We start from the raw sequence: 20,239 nt of genomic DNA, 5'->3' as shown, positions 1-20,239 counted from the left end.
TTTCCTGGGTCTTGGGGTCATTTCTGCTTGCCTCTGATCCCTGGAAGCGGGATGGCAGTGGCTCACTGAGCACAACTCATGTAAGGCCTACACTACATACAGTATTTGCATGTTCACACACACTCTTATTATGCACTCATAATACAGTAGCTGCATCTCTTTGCATGTGTTCATCTTTGCCCGGTTTCCCAATGGTGGACGTGGGAGGACTATTTGGAGCAGCTGTTGGTTGTGTTTTGTCATTTATTTTTTGTCTATGTGTTGTCTTTGTGTCTCCGTCCATTTTCCCTTTCTTCTACTCTGTCCTTGTTATTCCTCACCCCGTCTTTCTCTGTCATGTTTGGCATCAGTTTACACATAATGCCTTAACAGCAATAAAATACATTGTCACGAGTCGGGCATCAGAGGAGGATTTATAGGTATATAACCTCCCCTGGTAAAACAAATATGTTTGGCATAAGGACTACACAGCCAGAACACAATTCTGCTTGCCATGAAGCTGGACATGTCAAGGAGGGGAATCAGTGATGTCTCACACAACGAAGGCGCCAGATGTGGATTTACTATGAAGGATTGTTGCTATAGCGCATCTTCAGGATCCACGTCCAAGTTTCTTTACAGGAACAAATTACTCTGAAGATTTACTGGAATATAAAATTAAAAACATTCACATAACCTCTTATCTGTTGCAGACCCTAACAGCTGCAGGTTATGTAACAACAGCAGGAGGATAAATCAAAAGATTAAATAGTTTTTTTCCCCCCTCATAATCATAAACACATGGACATGTGCTTCAAAGGAAATAAAAATCACATTTAGAGGTGATCTGTTTGACCAAGTACCAGACGTCATCTAAATATATGAATATAAATCACTGCAACCAGCTGCCTTTAGACATCAACTAACAGTTAAAGAGAGTCCATCTTAGTGTAACTTAATCTCCTTATAAATACAATTATTTTGAGAAGGCCTCAGAGGTTTGTTAGAGAACATTACCGAACAAACATCATGAAGACCAAGGAAGGCAGCAGACAGGTCTGGGATACCGTTATTTATTAGATGGTGTTAAGTTGTGCAGCAATATCCCAGGCGTTTAACATCTCATGAAATACAGCTAAATTCAAGATCCTAAAAATTTAAAGAGTGTGGCACAACTGCAAGCCTGCAGAGACGTGGCGTCCGCCCATACTGACAGGCCACGCAAGGAGAATATCAATCAGTGAAGCAGCTAAGAGGCCCACGTTACCTCAAGAGGGGCTGCGAAGATCCACAGCTCCAGAGGGACTATCTGATCCCAGACCAACAAATCAGGTGCTTAAAAAATCTGGACTTTAGGGATGAATGGCAAGAAGCTATCATGGAAGAAAGACTTCAGAAATCCCATTTGCATGATATACATAGGACAGCGTAAACCAAACTTGGACTTGAACAAAAAAAAAAAAAGCCCTGAACATCAGCCTGAAAAAAATGTGAAGCAAGGTGGCAGAGGCATCTTGTTGTTGGGATGCCTTTCCTCAAAGTCGATGGGGAGATGGATTTAGGCAGGTTCAGCGCAATCCTGGAAAAAAAAAAAACTACATGAGGGTGGGTCAGAGGCTTGCCTTCCTAGCAGAACAATAATCTGGTACGATTTGATAAATTGCTGCTCACAGACACCCTCCATCGAATATGACTGAGCTTAAACGTGTGTGCAAAACATCACACTGTAAATGTGCAAAGTGCAAATCTGGTGCAGACCACTCCTTAAATACATTTAGCTCTAATCATGGTTCTACGAAGTATTGACTCAGGGGCGTTAATTATTTATGCACTTCACACAATTTTTCTTTGCAAAAAAGTAAAATAAAGAAAACTATTTACAACTTTCCATATATATATATATATATATATATATATATATATATATATATATATATATATATATACGATATCCACTCTCAGTTGATCTGTCTGACATCTGTATTTATGTCACATAACCATGATATAAACTGAATTGTGTGGATGTGATGTAACAGAAAATTTGGAGAATCTTACATATTTACAAATGTAAAACAGAGCTATTTAAGGTACATACGCGTGGCTTTGACGTTGCTGGTGCCACTGCCTTAGTTGGCCTCCGCCCCTTCACAGGGGTTGTCAGGTGACTGAGTTCTGCAGCGTCATTTCACCGTGAAGCTGCCAGACAAGGTGAGTCACTGTTGCTCGGAGCTGGGCTTTTGTGTGTACATTATAATTAGGACAATTATTTAAAATAATAATAATAATTTTTACTTCTCAGACGACTGAATCAGATACAAAAGGGAGGCCAGTTGTTTGGTAGTTCAAAGCAGGAGAAACAACTGTATCAAATCGTCATTTTTTGCCATGTTTCTTTTAACTGTAAAAGTGTTTTGTTCTTCAAAGCGGCTTGTTTGATGTGGTGGGAATGAAAATCGATGTGAAAGCTTGCTTTTGTGGAAAGTCATACAGAGGAATGGCATTCACGGTACAGCACATCTCCGTAAAAGAGGAACAGTGAATTTTTTCAGCAGAGTGCTTTCATGAGTTTGTGGTTTAAACTATGCACACAGCATCAACTTCATGTACAAATATTTACCTTATACGGAGTCAGCGAGCTGTTTTAAAAGCCATTTGCCAGCCCATCAGAGCAGAGCTACATGGTGTGTTTGTTTTGTCAGGATGATGGAGTGGAGTCAGTCGACGCCTGGCCAACGGGATCCGTTCACCTGGTTCACAGAGTCCCAGCTTCAGTCTGTGTTGAGGAACGGCTCGGTCCCGGAGTGGTTTCACGGGATCATTACAAGGAAGTAAGTCTGCAGAAATCTATCACCACCTGCTTTCTGCCGCTGCAGAGTGTGCCAGAGCCATGTTTTTACAAATCACAAAGTATTTCTTTCGAACGCTTATCAGATACAACATATGTGCTTTTTTTTTTTTAAAGTGTAAAACAAATAAAGACAAAGTGTACAGAGAGCGATAAATTCAACATTTGCATTAATAAAGTTAGCACATTGAGCAAATGCTGAACAGCAAGGGAACAAACGCTGAACAGTGCCTCGCAAAGGCACTCATACTTTAGAGATTTCGCCTAAATAGTTTCACTTTGAAGCTACAGGCTTCAAACAGCTGCTTTTAAAACACAATTCTCGCTGCAACGCATTGTGATGGCAGCATTATGGTAGGGGGTGGCTCTCTTCAGCAGGAACAGGGAAGCTCGTCACAGTTGATGGCGAGGTGGACGGACCTAAAATACAGATCCAACCTGAGATATTACAACAACAACAAAAGAAAACATGTACATGTGACACTTGTTTGTCACAAATCCGTGTATCCTTTTTGCTTCTGCTTCACAGTTATTCACTGCGTTGGTGGACGTGACAAAATGTAAAAGACGTTTTTGCTTTTGCTAAGCACTATATATAAACTTAATGCTAAAGCACAGCAGACATTTCCTCCAGCTGCATAACAAGTGCTTTCCATCTGAGACATGAGTTGATTTTTATTAGAAATTCATGATGAGATGTGCATCCGGTTTCTTTGCATTTAACTGGGCTTCTCTCAAAATGCATCAGCAAAATAAGACAACCACTGCTGTAAGAGAAAATTAGTTTGAAATAAATAAGGCAGAAATCATCATAATCAGCCAGAGACAGATGCAGAACTTCACACCTCTGTTTTTGACGGTAGTTTTCTCTTCAAGTTAGTTCCTTTTATTGTTCTGTGCTTCTAGGAAGTCTATTGTGTGTATAGCATACAAATGGCTCAATCATGGGTCATTTGTATGGGTAAAGGACTGGTGTTTTCTGACCCATTCAGTAAAACAACGGCGTCATTTGCTATAACTTTGCTGCTATATTCACTCTGCCTAACTTTTCCTCCTGCTACAAATTGGTAATATGCCCTGCTCAACCAATCTTTCCATACCTAATTTATACAAAAGACAATAGGTTAAGATAAAGCAGCACTAAGTAAGTTTTTGTTCACCTTCTAGACAACAAATCCAGAATGATCATGATCCTAAAATAAATCTTTTTGGTTCTTGAGTCAAACCAAAATAAAGACGGTCTTTTATTCTGGACTCTTCACTTTGTATAGTTAATGGATGTGAGAATACGTGGGTGTGATTATACAAAACTCAATTTTCCTGTGACTATTAATAGGTTATCATTAAAGAGGTAATAGTGCAGGCGTTTAACACGCGTTTCCAGATTGAAGCGTTGGTGTGAAAGAGGCCTTTGTCTCTGCTGATTTGTGTAGGACAGCAGAGGAACTGCTCATGGTCAAGCCTCCCGGCTACTTCCTCGTCAGAGTCAGCGAGAGCAGAGTCGGATACACCCTCTCCTATCGGTGAGTGTCCGCAGCATTGGAGACGCTTTGTCGTGTCGTTTGCACTCGTGAGTCAAAGTCCTCCCTCCCTTGTGTTGGACCACCTCAGCGCGGAGGAACACTGCAGACATTTCATGATCGAGGTGCTGGAGGATGGCCAGTACATCATAGTAGGCGAGAACAAGACTTACAGGACTCTGCATGACCTGGTGGACTTTCATCGCATAAACCCCATCATGCCTTTCAATCAGGTGCTCACACTTGCTTGTGGGCAGGTAAGGACATGAGCCGCCTGTTTCTCCTTGACACATATGACACATTCCGTGCTGAATGCAGTTTAAATGTAGTCCAAAACTGAGTCAACACCTGCTGCGTCTCATTTGGTCTTAGTCCTCAGATCACTGTGCAGACTATGCAGAGCTGCTGATTGCCCCGAGACCACGAAGTTATACCACCAGTGTGCTGCCAAACAATCTCAGACCACCCACTCTGAATCAGCCAGAACCAGAGGGCGACGTCCCACCCGCTCTTCCCCATCGACCCAACAACCTGAGGAACTCTGCAATCATCTTCCCAAATAGCACACCAAACAAGCTGTACCCTTGTTTGGAGAAAGATGTCCAACGAGTCACTGCTGTTCCTCCAGCTTTGGTAAAGTGTTTTCTTGTTATTTAAAAAAAAAAAACGGTTGTAGAAGATACTTAAATGAGTCCTGATCAATTTTAAGGCCTTTTACCAGAAAGTCAACTCTGCTTCAGAAATTCTCTTGATTTGAATAGCTTTGTCACGTCAGAGTTGGATTCAGTCGGATGAGATTTTTGGGACAACAGACAAGTTGGATCATAGCTAACCCAGAATTTCTATCATTTTTTTCTCTCCAATTATTACTTTACATTTAGTTGCAATAACAAACACATATAGGTTGGATATTGAAAAACAGTTTTGGACTGCAGGATGGTGTGTTTGTTAGCCCTGCTGCCCTGCTTGTGCCAGTTTGTAACCCACTGTTACATTTTCCTGCTGGGGACAAACAAAGGTATCACAAATGTCCCCTACCCCAAACCTAGGCAGCCTCTTATTTAAAAAAATATATATATATATTCAACTCCAAAAATATGACATTTTGTTTCAAATCAAAGCAAACCCCGAGACAAACTATGGTAATCTGTATCGTAATCTCTATCTCCCCGCGGATTCCTGAAGAAGATTGCGCCAAATACCTGTAGAGGCAAACACGTGTCCATCAGAAGGAAGCAGTTTGTAGCTATTTTTACATCAGCAGCAAACACAACATAGATGCAATGAAGTGATTAAAGAGGCAGGGACTTTCCTTTCTCAGGTTATTCTCAGTATTATTCTAATTTAAACAAAACCCCAGATCCCGATTACAACAGGCACTCCTTAAAAACTTTAGGAACAAAATCTGCCTTGAGGGATCCATGCAAAATTTTCCAAGATCAATAAGTAATCCTACAGATTTTATAAGTCAGTGGAAATACATTCCTTAAACTGGTTCATTTGGAGATAAAATGTATTGAAGTTAATGTATCAGATTGTTATTTAACTGGTTCATTTGGAGATAAAATGCATTGAAGTTAATGTATCAGATTGTTAGAGTTATGCATTTGGTCAATGCAAAGATGCCGTACTGACTGGTGAATACATGTTGTTAACATTGCTTCATATATAAAAAAGGATCTTTTGGGATCTTCTGTGTTCATTTGCCATGTTGTTGTTTTTTTTGCCTCTTTTTCTTCCCTGTGCCATATCTACCACCAGCCTTCAGCAGACAGTATTTTTTTTTTCAGTCACGCACATTTAAAGTAACACAAAGTGCTTCGGTATGGAGAATGCAATGCTAATTTACACACATCAGTTGGCTGACCAATGATAACATCTGCTGTAGTGGAAGCATTGTTGGATATTAGATGTCAGATTTTATCGTATTAATCTTATACATTTACCCAATTTATCGCACTCCATGTTTTAGAGACATGTTTGAGATTTCCAAATATAAATGTCTGTGCCCTAATATTCATCTTTGTGATCTGCAGCCAGCGCCAAATACGAGGAAGGACTTCACAGCCAATAGCTCTCCGTGGACTCAGCCTCCTGAGGTCCCTCTGAGGAATCCCGTTGCCCAGAAGAAGAGTACGGCCTGCGCCAGAATGACCTCGGGGCCCGACTGCTCCCCTGCGCCCTCGGCCACCGAGAGAAAACTCTGCAACAGCTTACAGACGATAAAGTTCCAGGAGCTGAATTTATCGGTCGTCACAAACCTAAAGAGCCTCAAGAAGAAATTCCAGAAGAAGACGAGCAGCCCGCAGGAAAACGTGTACTCGGAGATTACAGTGCCGGCTCACAGCGGCGTAGTCCAGGAGAATGAATACCAGGAAATCACGGAGGAGCTCACATTTGGTGGATCCCCTCATTACCGCGCAGACGTGAGACTGAACGATCAAAGGTTACCTCAAGAGTACCTTTCGCCTCCGCCTTTTGCTCCAGGCTACTGATGCTGGCATTCATTTAAAAGCTTCCCTTAAAGTAAGAATTACACCGCAGCCCCAGCAAGAAATAGTTAACGAGTGACCACTAGATTAATACATCTAGACTGAACATTTGTGATGCACAGGAAGAGAAATCATTAAATGCAGGTCGCATCTTTCTTCCCCACCAAAAAGCATGATTTTGAACCTTAAACCACCAAAACCATTCAGCTGATAGGTCAGATAGGGCAGGTGCTGTTGTACATGTCTTGAGGCTTAAAACCCTCCATCACTTTTAACCTTAGAGGTCAAAGTAAGTATACTTTTAGAAACAAAAACATAAAAATGATTATAATAAAGATGTCATTGGTCACCCTAAAAGAAGCTAAATCAGCCTGTTAGCTACGCTTGATCTAGATCTTAAATGTTTCAATATTTTCAGCTTTAAAAAGCAGCAAATAAAAAAAAGCAACTTCCCTGATGCCAAATGGGAACATATTTCCTGGGAAAACGTTGATTTAAACAAAAGTCCAATCCGGACATAATCTGGCTATGAAGGATTAAACCCTTTGGACATAGTCAGATTAGCCGTTGCATTCGTTCAAATCTTTTTGCTAAGACAATCTACAAAGTAGTGAAGCAGCACATGTAAATAAAGCAAGCCTGCTGCCATTTTTAACTATTAGGCTTTAAAACCTTTACATATATGATTTAAACTTCAGTGAAGTCAAAAATCCCAGCAACCGCGACTTGTATGGATCTTATGTCGGCTACTATTGAGTGACACTACAGACACGTGAGTGACAAATTTGATAACGTCTGTTATCAAAACTACGCAGCAAGTCTGGAAGAGAGGAAATGAATACTTGTCATAATGGTTTCACAGCCATAGAAGTGAGTTAATACAGTTGCTGCAAACAGTTTTCAGTGAAAATATCTGTACATACCTCTGTAACTTACCAATATTGGCTTAATGCAGACTTATTTCACATGTATGCTTTTGACAGAAGAAATGTTGTTAAATGACACTAATAAAGCACTTTAAAATATGCACTTTTGTAGTATTTGTAAACGCTGTGATGTTGGCAGTAAATTTTCAAACACAACGAGCTTTCAATCCACCCTCTTTGGTGTTTTGTCCCTGTTTCAGATCGTGTAGATAACATTTGTCAAGACTGTCCAGCTCTGCATTCCAGTCTAATAGGAAACACATGTTCTACACTCATCATCTAGCTGGAAAGAATTGTATCAGCTAATATTGAAAACAGGCTTTGCCATAAAAAATAAAAAAAGAGTCTGGTCATAAAGGTTTTTTTAAGGTAAAGCAAAAATGTTCATCATGGCCTATTGTACTGGAGTTTCACAGAAAATAAAAACAAGGACACCATCATTTACTTGGATAGAACAGAAATCACAGAAGACATTGCCATATAAATACTGCAGGTTGACCAAAGTGTCTCACATTAGCGGTGCATTCCTAAAAGCTGAAAAAAATAATAAGTAAAAGGAGCTTTGACAGTATTGGCACCGTCAGATCTTTAAAGTTGTGAATCACACCTTGCAATAAAATAAATAAAGCTGCAGTTTTCGTCTGTGTCCCAGCCTTCAGGTGGCTGCTCCAGTTTAACTTCAGGCTCCGCTTCTGTGCTCTTAGGCACAAATATACATGCATGCACACCATGTAAACATGGAAGCAGCCACATTCCCACAATTACATAGGAAGACAAGGGGCATGCAGCATCCCAGGGATTGGTTATCGTGTTTGCTAATGGCATGGCTTTTTATTCGCTCAACGTCATTGTCTTCCTTGTTCCATTTGTCCAGTGCAGATATGGTTGGCCATGCCATTTGTTTATTTCAATAAAGTCAGCTGTGAACCAGGGGGAGTATCCCATTTCCCTCCCCAGTTTTAGCTTAAATCTGCTACTGAAACTGCAAGACAAACCAGCCTCACTGTTTGTTGTCAACCTCACTGTTGTCAGGTCAGTATATGGCTTCAGAGGTCGAAACCCTGAAATGCTAAATGTATTTCTTTGTTCTTTTATCGTCTATGTACAAGAAAATTTGCAGACTGAAAAAGACTAATCACGACTAATCACCATGTCTTGTGTGTACGTTTTAATTTTTTTAATTTTTATCAGTCATGAACTGTAAAAGCTCAATAGATATAAGTACTGAATGTTTAATATGTTAACGTCAATAATAATAATAAAAAGAAACCTTTCATACCTAGCAAAGACCAATATGGATGGAACATCATTTCAACCTGGCATTATTAGGCTGAAAAAAACCCCTGCTTTTCTGGGTTTTTTTCAGCCTTGCTCAAGAGCGGGGTCGATCAGAGTGGAGTAGGACTGAGGTGTGAACACAGATACAGGCGACTCTGTTTTTGAGCATTGGAAGCAATATTAAGACCACATCACACTGCTACTGTTGTCTAGAAGTTTGTGTGTTGATGTATTGTGTAGGTAAAGGTACAGTGATGTCAACAGTGGATGAATTTCTTGAACATTGGTATTGTCTATTGAAAGCCAACAGAGTGGACACCAACAGTCCACAAACAGTTTCTAAACTTAACATGAACGATAACGTGATGAACAAAAAGTTAGTTGCAGAATTATTATTTTCGGACTAGCGCCACTTTACCCACCTCTGCCCCCAGGAGGCGTTTACCAACCGTTTACCAGGAGCTCGGGCCTTACTGGGAATGTAAGGAAAACCAACACGAGTAGCGGACCGGAACCAGGCAGGCGAATTAGAGTAGGGCTGGTGTGAAAGGGGCTTTAGTCTGTGACTTGTTTTGGAGAACTCCTTGGTGATGCCTAATTATGTGGCTTTTTTTAAGGTAATTTGTGGCACCAGAACCTTTTCGGGACTTCATAGCAAAGTATGTGAATACACATATGCACATGCCAGTTTTCAGTTTTATTTTCATTCTTTGTTAAAAATGTTTTTCTCACTTCACCAACTTTTATGATTTTGTATGTGTTATATTTTAAAAGGTTGCAGCGTTTTGTGATGTGTGTTTTTACTTACCTTCATCTTGTGTCCTGGTGTCTGGCCAAAAGAATTCCCAGGGGGGACCAGACACATATTTGCAACTTTCGGGCTGGACCAAGAGTGACGAAGGGGTGAGGGAGTAGATTATGGTTTTAGATTGTTTGGGGAATTATTTATAGTTATGGTGTTTTGGTTTTAGGATTTTTATATTTAGTTGGTGGGTTATTTTTACATGGTTTATTTGTGGGTTTTAATGGAGGAGTTTTACATTGGTTTTAACAGAGCTAATGTGGTCGTACATTCCTGGTTTTAATCGTTTTACCTAGTTAGGTTTGAACCCTTTAATAGGTGCCAAGTTCATTCACTGAAGAGTTTTCCTGCGAGGAAACTGATGCTGTTATTCCTTCATACACTAAATGGTGCAATTTTTGCACTTACACGTTAGGATTATTTATTTATTCTTTGAGAAAATAGAAGAAGGGATTGAGGACCTCAAAGCTGCCTGGTTTTAGTAATTTCTCGGTAAACCACTGTTTATTCCTACCACACAGCCGATATCAGGAAGAATATTTTATTATGGTGCATCTGATTTTTAGGGTGTTCATACAGCAGTAATACAACTACAACAAAAATATAATAATAATAATAATAATAATAATAATAATAATAATAATAATAATAATAATAATAATAGCTGGTATTGAGTATGGTTTTAAACGAGGTAACAGTCTGACAGCTCCGTTTAAGGACATTAAACATTCCTCTGTCCTTATGACCGCGGCTAGGAATGTCTGACGGCTTCAAAACGTCCAACGACGCAGCGTCCAGCCGCTGGACACCGCCCTCCTCGGCTGTCTGGGTGCACGAATCATTCACACCTGCTTTGTTGGGAGACGAGACTACGTCATCTGGGAAGACGCTGACTTCCAGCTCAGGATCAGCCTGCTGGTAACTCAGGGAAGTTGTATATCCACTGAAAACACCCTTAAAAAAAAAAACTTTTACCGTAGCTTTTGTTAAAACTTCGTCGACTTATTCTTAAACTCGCAGCTAAACGATGTCGTTTGTCCCAGGCAAACCAGTGACTGCAGTCGTGGTAAGTTTGAGGGCTGCGCTGCGGCGGACTGCCTATTGTTCATCCGTTACTTTGCTTCGTTAAGCGTGAACTGAACTAGCTAAATATGTTGAACCATAAGCACTAAATAACTAACGTGCGATGGCTATTTGTTTATATATGTATCGGGATTTTTTTTGTTTGTTTGGTGTAAAGTAACAACGTTTCAGTTTTAATGTTTGCGTATTTAAATGCAGACAACTAGATAAATACCTGTATGAAGTAAGTCTGTGTTTCTTGTTTTTAACCCGATTTTTACCCGAGCGTTGCTTTTACACAGGGCGTCACCCGGTCGAGATTTTAGTGTGGTTTCTTCCTGGTACGTGAACGCAACATTAGGGAAACGCGTTGCTGTTCCCAAATGGGTTTAGAGTTCATTATCCACTCACAACAATTTGACATGTGTAATATTTTTCAACTTTTTTTTTTTTTTAGTTATATGGAAGGAGCTACCGTACAATTTTGTTTTTGTATTTTTTTGTTTGTTTAAGAGTTAATAGATATTGGTTTAATCTAATTTACTCTGACTGATGGTATTCTTTTCCCCTTATAACTTATTATTGTCTAACTCGCCATCTCTTTCTTTTCCTGCATACTCCCTCCAGTCTTTCTTCTTCTTGAGCTCACCTGATTGCTTTTCTATACGCTTTAGGTGTGAGGAGTACACTTTAGGTGTCAGTCGTTGTCCAGGACTGTGTTCTGTGTTCATTTTTCTGAGAAACGATGGGTGGCGATTGGTTAGAAAGCTTTGTGACCCAAATATGCGACACCCTGCTGCAGTTTTTGTACTTAGTGGGTTTTTGCAGATTTCCCTCCTCTGTTACCACCCTGCTTGCTGTGGTCCAGCCGGGTTTGTCACAGTTCTAGTTGCTTAGGCCTGTTGCCATTTTCTCATCACGCTTTCCAGCGCATGAATTGCAACGCGTATCTGCCATTCAGTGACAACGTCTTCTTCTCTTTCCCATTTTTAAGAGGAACAAGCCTCTGTGTCGCGTCGTATTTATTCTCCCTGGGCAAACAGGAACGCGTGGATGACCAGTTCAGATTTCTCACACTCTCTTATCAACTTAAAGTGCCCACAGATTTGCAAGCCGAACCTCTTTAGCTGGAAACCTTGACTCACTGGCTGATTGACGTCCTCCATGAAGTCATCGGCTTCACTTCATTGTATTAGAGACTCTTGTGGGTTATTCGTCATCGCGCACACAAGGCAGCCTTTGTGTTAGACTCGGACTCCCTTGGTCTGTGAGTCTGCAGCTGATTGTCACTGTACGACGGACAGATGTTCTCTGATGGGGTGAAATCCTCGGGCTTCTACTAAAATAGTTGATAACAGTTTAAGAACACAGTTAAGTCAGTATTGTACTAGATGGCGACACATTTGGGCTAGGATGACGGATGGCGCCCGGTAAACCAGTAGCCCATACTCAGTGTTTCAGCAGATTTCTGATGTTGGACTTTGTTTGGTTGTTTTCTAACAGCAAAAAATTGAGATCCAGAAATTGCGCCAAGGAGACAACCTGATTCTGGGCTTCAGCATTGGAGGTGGCATCGACCAGGACCCTGGGCAGAACCCCTTCTCGGAGGACAAGTCAGATAAGGTCAGGAAGCAACAGAAAATAAACATTTAACCAATCAATGTTTATCCCGTTTCTTCTGATGGCTCCGGATCCATCGGCTTGACTAAGCCGGCTGCTCTGCTTACGCTGCAGAGAAAAAAGGGAAGGTTTAAAGAACTCCATGTGTTTAACTCGGCACATTGTGGTGAGCTGCAAATGGAAAAACAGGCCTGAACGTATTATTCATGACCTCATGTGAGAACAAGCCGGGCACAAATATGTGAGGGATGGAAAGATATACTGCAGTCATGATCTACCTGATGATTACAGCAAAGTTTTATTACTCTGGTGGTTGTCCTCTTCCAGATTAATGATAACATCCGTTCACAATCTGCCTCCAGCCATCTGACATTTCTAATTGTCTTTTCCACACCCTTTAATGTAGTTTGAGTTACAAAATCAACTTAAGTTTAGTGTCTGCATTTTAAGCAAAGAAAACAACAGCTACAAACTTCCATGTACCGTGGTGTTCGGACTATAAGTCGCACTTTTTTCACAGTTTGGCCGATCTTGCGATTTATAGTCAGGTACGACTTACATTCACCAGACACTTTATTAGGTACACCTGTCCAACTGCTTGTTAACACAAATTTCTAATAAGCCTATCACATGTCAGCACCTCAATGCATTTAGGCATGTAGACATGGTCAAGACGATGTGCTGCAGCTCAAACCAAGCATCAGAATGAGGAAGAAAGGGGATTTAAGTGACTTTGACTGTGGCATGGTTGTTGGTACCAGACGGGCTGGTCTGAGTATTTCAGAACCTGCTGATCTGCTGGGATTTTCACGCACAACCATCTCTAGGGTTTACAGAGAATGGTCTGAAAAAGAGAGAATATCCAGTGAGCGTCAGTTCTGTGGGTGGAAATGCCTTGTTGATGCCATGGGTTGGAGGAGAATGGCCAGACTGGTTCGAGTTGATAGAAGGGCAACAGTGACTCAAATTAGCTCTCGTTACACCAAGGTGGGCAGAAGAGCATCTCTGAACGCACAGTACGTCGAACTTTGAGGCAGATGGGCTACAGCAGCAGAAGACCACATCGGGTGCCACTCCTTTCAGCTAAGAACAGGAAACTGAGGCTACAATTTTGCACAGACTCACCAAAATTGGACAATGGAAGATTGGAAAAACGTCTGAGTCTCAATTTTCTCTGCGATATTTGGATGGTAGGGTCAGAATTTGGCGTCTACAACATGAAAGCATGGATCCATCCTGCCTTGTACCAACGGTTCAGGCTGGTGGTGGTGGTGTAATGGTGTGCAGGATATTTTATTGGCACTCTTTGGCCCTCTTAGTACTAGTTGAGCATCGTGTCAACGCCACAGCCTACCTGAGTATAGTTGCTGACCATGTCCATCCCTTTATGACCGCAGCGTACCCAATTTCTGATGGCTACTTCCTGCAGGATAACGCGCCGTGTCATAAAGCACAAATCATCAGGTTTCTGGAACATGATGATGAGTTCACTGTACTCAAATGGCCTTTATAGTCACCAGCTCTCAATCCAATAGAGCATCTTTTGGGATGCGGTGGGTTAGGAGAAAAAACAAAATAATTTAAGAACTGGGCCACATTTCGTGTTTCATATACAGTTGCGGTCGATAAATATAAATGCTTTTATACATTAATAAAAATGAAGTACATAATTTGTAAATACATCTTTTTATTAAATTATGAAAGCCTTAGCTTGGCACAGAGACACGCATTCAGACAGTCGAAGGGGAAATGACGAGCAGAGAGACGGCGAGGATAAAAAAATAAATAAAGCTCTGGTCAGCTGTAAATGTGGCATAATGGCAGAAGTAAGACAAAGTGTCGTTAAGTCAAAATGCTAGCATAGCCTGTCCAGCACAATGAGCACAAAACATATGTTTAATGCTAGGATGGCCATAAATTCAGATTTTGTGTAACCTTCATAAACCACTAATGAACTATTATAAATGAATATTCATTACTGTATTTTTCGGACTGAATCGCTCTGGTATATAAGTCGCATCAGTCAAAAGATGAGTCATAAAGAGGAAAAAAACATAAGTTACATTTATTTAGAAATTTATTTCACACAATCCAAGACTTACAAACTGACATTAAATCTGGTAAGGCATTTTATTTCAATTACATAACTGCCTCCACAATTGGTTGAATAATATAAAGCACACTTGGGAGGTTGAATGGGGTAAATTAGCATAACAAGCCAGCAACTCCAACCAGGATACTTTTCATGGCATACTGAGCACGTCGCTTTTTTCCCCCCAGAATTTCTCACAAATTACATTTGATGTCAATTAGATTTCACTCACGTTCAAGTGAAAGTGTCAAAGCAAGTCATTCTACTTATAAAAGTTTATTGACACCGGTTTTGTGTATTTCTGATGCTACTTCTGCTTCAGCAGCATCCCTAACTCACTAGCAATTGTGCCTGTGGGTCATGCCGTAATCACTTGACGTCCTGTCCAGTATATATCAATGTTTCTACTTATGCTGCTAAAATAAAGTACTTATTATTACATTTGGAGGAATCTAAAACAGTGGTTTGGCTTCGGGACCGCACTTGTATCACACATAATAGTGGTAGAAGAATGTTAATACTGCAGAGATGATAGAAAAGCAGCACTTATAGTAGAGGTTTATTGTATTTTTGATGCCATTTGTGTTCTCATTGCATTCGTTTAACTGATTTGATAGAAACACTCAACCGGAAGTGATGAGTCTTTGTTTTTGGTGGAAGAAAACAATCTGAAACTCTGATTTAGGTGCTAAGAATTGCTAACGTGATTAGCAGATATCAAAAATTAGAAATTCACTCTAGATAAATCTAACAATTTCATTGGATTGGTCCACGTTTTTGTGCAACCGTAGATGTTTCTAAACATTTTAAATCGTATTGCTTGAATGCGAAGGGAAAGTATAGTAGTTGTCTTTCAGCCAGCTGACCTGAAGTGTGCAGTGAAGTAGGGGTGTAGACAGCGCTGCTCTATGCGCCATAAAGTCAGAGAAAACTCCAATTATCTCAATTAATCACCGATTTGCACAGTGTTTGCTGGAAGAACAAAAATGGGAAATGAAGTTTTTAGAGGAGCGATTGCTTATTCACCTAAACCAGGGGTGTCAAACTCATTTCTATCTAGGGCCACTTTGGCGTCATGAAATCATTAAAAGGGCCGGTTGCACGTGTATAGACGATACTTTTCATTTCATAATTTCATTCCAGTTCACATAGAAGTATAAAAAATGCACAGTAACATAAAAGTAGCAACCTTAGGCCCAGTTTATACAGTTTATCTGCAAAAAAAGTTGATATTGGTGTGAGTTACACTTACAGGAGGCACAGTTTCAACCACTTTATACACTTTAAAAGGGTATATGCCTCTACTTTATGACATGAAGTGCCTTTTTTTTTTGGCTCTTGAGGGCCGGATAATTTACCTTGACGGGCCGGATTCGGCCCGCGGGCCTTGAGTTTGACGTCTGTGCCCTAAATCATCAAACTCCCCAGGAAAACAAAAGCCATAGATTGATTTTGTACTCTTAATTTGGGAGTAAACACTGAAAAAGACTTTGTTTCTTGTTGTTGTATTTGTCTTTATTTAGCAAGACGTGTGTTTCTGTGTGGTCAACAGGGAATCTATGTGACCAGGATAACTCCAGGAGGACCAGCAGAGGTTGCAGACTTGAGGGTAGGAGACAAAATCATGCAGGTGGGTGGTTTTAAAAAGCGTTCTCATTCGATGTGAAAACCACAAGGTGTCGCTGTTTGCCGCTGTAAAGCGTCGGTGAGGCGCTGCGAACGTAGCCGTGGTTTGAAAAGCCTCTCCTGCTTGCTCGCAGGTGAACGGCTGGGACATGACCGTGGTGACTCACGACCAGGCTCGTAAAAAACTGACCAAGAAGAAGGAGGAGGTCGTGAGGCTGCTGATCACCAGGAAGTCCCTGGAAGAAGCTGTGAAACACTCTAAGGGCTGTCATCCCCGGCAGTGATGGAGGGGCGCTGCCTACGTGGGACTGAACATTTCCATGAACGTTAAAGACTTTTTCCTAACGCAGCTGCACTGTGGCCTTTAAACCCACACCGACGATGCTTCCCCAGCCTGTCCGATTAACGTTTAGGTGACCAGCTATCTAAGGCCTATAAATGTATCGGCTGTCCCTTTTTTTTTTTTTTTTTTAAAGCTGTTTGCATCTATTGTAACTCAGCGGGAGATGTAAGCGAGTTAGACCTTCACGTTTCAGCACAAGAATGTAATGCTAAGTTCTCCGCCGCTTTTTGGGACCTTTTGACTGCAGGGCTGAACAATTTAAGCTTAGGAGAACAGCCGTGTTGATTGTATTACTGAGGGTAGAACAAAATCATTCATTCTCATCTGGCCTATGTTTTTTAAAAGAATCCTGTAAACATTATTGGAGTTATTTGGAATCAGATCCTGGGCACCATCATGAAAAGCACATTAATCAGTTTGCAGGCAGTTTTCCTCTTATTTACAACAACAAAAAAACAATATTCTGCCATCCAGACTGCAGCAATTAAACCAAAGTTTAAGCCAAACATTTAGTACAGTATGTAATGCAGGGTCTGACATACTTTTTTCCTTCTAGCTAACGGTACAGTCTGTGTAAAATCTGTACACGATCAGGGTTTCTTCTTATTCACTGGTGTCTTGCTTTTGGTTGATTCAGTTTCTCTATTTGCTTAAAGTATCAAATTCTAAAAGCATTTATTTAACTTGTGACTCTTCCACCACCTCGTCCGAACAGTATTTTAGACATTTATCCTTTTGGTGACACTGGGTAAAGAGTTAAAAATCGTGTTGCTCTATTTTATTAGAAATCTGTCCCGCTACAACTGGCTTTGTACAGATCAAATCAAGACATTTTTTATTATTACAACTGGACAAAAGTCAAGTTGAAATGTATTAATTTATCACCTTAAACAATCAACTGTGGTCATTTGCTCCCATTTTCTCTTTTTATTTGCGTTTTCTGGGTTAAACATCCGTTATGTCGGCCCACAGATGACAGAACCTTTTTGAGATGACGTGTTTAATCAATATCCTAATTAATCTTTAGAGTTTGTATTACAACACAAAATATGGTATATGTTTACTAATCTGAGTGGCAATGGTTTTTTGATACATGTTTGATTGAAAATACAGTTCTATGTTTTTCATTGAGTTATTAGAGTTGCACAATAAAAACCTTTTGAATTAATTACGTTTGACTATAAGTTTTAACTGAATTTTCCACTTGAGGACAAACATGAAATTGAGGCTTTCAGCATAAAACATCTGATCCCGTTGTCTCACAACAGAGAACTTTTAAATATATGCTTATCCACAACATTGAGCTGTAACTTATATTCACACTGTCCAGTAAACTGACTGCTGCCCGTCTCTGGACTTCAACCTCAACTTGGACACTTCAGGCTTTGCTAATGACTGCAGACTTTTTTAACTTCTCTGGGAATGTTTGTCTGATACTTAAATACAATTGCACAGTAATTTACATCGGTTTGTAAAAAAAATAATCTTTTTTTTATTTTTTTATTTGAACATTTAAATCTTATCAGATGCTAAGGACCTTTTTACTAATTTCTGTCCTGAATAACTGAATGCAGAAAATCATTTTGAAGAACAGTAAGATAATCTGAGTGGAAATTTATTGAATTTGGACTCCCAACAAATTTTTTTCCCACCATCAGCTGACACTTTGACATTTCAAAGTAAAAAAAAATCTATGCTCTGACCTTTCTGTAAATACTGTGGCTTTTTTGATGTACAGAGCCTTTTGCACTTTCATCTCCTAAATATTGGAGCTCTCTAACAAATAAAGCCGTCTAAGATGTAGTGAAAGCTTTTCATGTCCAAAGTTTGACTCATTGCCCTTTTAATTTTCACTCAGGTCCACTTAATTATCTGAAGAGGTTTACTGAAAGTGTCTTTTCTGCAAACGGATCTGGTTTAAATCTGCTACGTAATGTTTTATCTTCACACCTGCCACCTTATGAGCAAGGGACGTCTTAGGGCAGCGCAGAGCTGAAATCCTTTGTTTGAGAAATAATTGATAAGCGAGCCATGTGTGTGTGCTTCAGGGAGAGGGAAGCATGCCTCAGTCCACTTCGGTGCACTTCATATTGTTTAGAGAAAATGATATGGTTGCACAAACATCTCAGCCAAAGCTCAGACTCACAGCTTCACCGATGCTGCGTCATTAACACGTTGCATGTTGCTGGGTAACTAATGGGCGCTTTATAAGTGGAAGCAATGAGCATCTAAATTCACTACAAGATGCACTGAGATAATTTAATCAACACGTTGTACACATTAATCATGTTTAACCGAGCTGATGACATGGTGACCCATTTAAACGTATACAGTCTTCATCTAATCAATTCATTAAACAAATCAAAACTAATTTCTAAATTGACATCATTTGAAAGTAACTCCTTCTGACTCGAAGACAGATAAAAGGCATTTGTGCACTAGTAAAACACTGAGAAATGTCTGTTTGGTGGGCGAGCGAGTAATTGCACCACCTAACCGTGGTTCATACATCATCCATGCCTCCTACATTATGGCATGATAATTGTGTTTCCATGGCAATGCAGTCTGTCTCCATCACTTTGGTCCCACACCAAACTGGAACCCGAAAGAAACTGGAACCGCTTCTAGCTTCGGTAGTGGGAAAATGGTGGAACAACTTTTGTGTTAATTGATATTAGAGCATTATGCAGGTATCTCGCGTGTATTACTGTTTATTAAGAGCAGATTAGAAAGACTTTTATTTAAATTGAAGATCAGTTTTTTTTAAAAACCTCTTGGTGCTGCAGATTCTGCTGGTTTTATTTTAAGACACACACTTGACTGGTGGCTTCCCCCCCCCCCCGAAGTCTGCCTAGTGTCACATGTGGCACATTTTTGTTGTCTAGATTTCTAAAAAAAATATCAAAAGCTTTAACTTTAAAAATAAGTATTGACTAAATTCCATTTTTAAACGATATTGCAAAATAATTCACTTTTACTTGCAATAATTAACTGCATTTATGACTGAAATAACTTTAGTATCCGATATTGACTAATATTGGATATCAGATGATTGATGGCGATCCAGCATCATATTCAGTCATTTCTTTTTTTTAATATCATAAAAAATGAAAACAGCGATGAGCAAACGCAGAGCAACATGGAGCAAGTGGCGGACCGAGCCAATTCTGCTATCTGGAAACATTTCAAACTTCATACACCAACAAGTCCGACTGCAATATGCAGCATCTGCAATGCATAAGTTGCGAGGGGGATGATAAGGTTAGTAAATTTAACAACTCAGACTTAATTAAGCATCTCCAAACGCACCATGCTAAACAACATGCAAAACTTTTTTAAGAAGTTTATTTCAAGCATGATAACTTCACTCACATGGCAAGGTACGCGGTTTATTCATTCAACAGTAGTATCGGATCGGTATGGGATATCGATACAATTAGCCCAGGTATTGGTATTGGATCATAAATAACTGCATCTGTTGTTTATATATAAAACAACATATAACAACAAATTAAAGGAATACTTTGAAATCAATTTCATATCAGATCTTGTTTAGAAAATTAATCTTGCTGAATATCCATACTGATATGGAATGGTTAATTGGTTAGGTACAAAAAGATGCTACATTTCTTTGATGAAAAAGAAAATTATCCA

General features: G+C 39.9%; 2 protein-coding genes across 3 annotated transcripts; both read left to right on the top strand.

Moving 5' to 3' along the window:
- The first annotated feature begins 2,133 nt into the window (after window positions 1-2,133).
- hsh2d (hematopoietic SH2 domain containing) lies at window positions 2,134-7,861 on the top strand. Of its 2 annotated transcripts, XM_036140745.1 has the most exons (6): window positions 2,134-2,187; window positions 2,679-2,807; window positions 4,258-4,347; window positions 4,436-4,601; window positions 4,717-4,977; window positions 6,381-7,861. In XM_036140745.1, the coding sequence occupies exons 2-6, from the start codon at window positions 2,680-2,682 to the stop codon at window positions 6,837-6,839; spliced, it is 1,104 nt and encodes a 367-aa protein (XP_035996638.1). In that variant the 5' UTR covers window positions 2,134-2,187; window position 2,679; the 3' UTR covers window positions 6,840-7,861. The 2 variants fall into 2 exon arrangements, with proteins under 2 accessions (XP_035996638.1, XP_012733264.3); XM_012877810.3 differs by lacking the exon at window positions 2,134-2,187 and having other exon boundaries at window positions 2,292-2,807.
- Window positions 7,862-10,695: 2,834 nt separating this feature from the next.
- Window positions 10,696-17,756, top strand: tax1bp3 (Tax1 (human T-cell leukemia virus type I) binding protein 3). The gene is made up of 4 exons (XM_012877816.3): window positions 10,696-10,908; window positions 12,408-12,527; window positions 16,169-16,246; window positions 16,377-17,756. The coding sequence occupies exons 1-4, from the start codon at window positions 10,870-10,872 to the stop codon at window positions 16,524-16,526; spliced, it is 387 nt and encodes a 128-aa protein (XP_012733270.1). The 5' UTR covers window positions 10,696-10,869; the 3' UTR covers window positions 16,527-17,756.
- Window positions 17,757-20,239: the final 2,483 nt, after the last annotated feature.

The sequence above is a fragment of the Fundulus heteroclitus genome, chromosome 9 (genome assembly GCF_011125445.2).
Source record: "Fundulus heteroclitus isolate FHET01 chromosome 9, MU-UCD_Fhet_4.1, whole genome shotgun sequence".
Classification (NCBI taxonomy): domain Eukaryota; kingdom Metazoa; phylum Chordata; class Actinopteri; order Cyprinodontiformes; family Fundulidae; genus Fundulus; species Fundulus heteroclitus.
The sequence above is the reverse complement of the archived record's forward strand: the minus strand, read 5'-3'. Positions and strand labels throughout refer to the sequence as shown.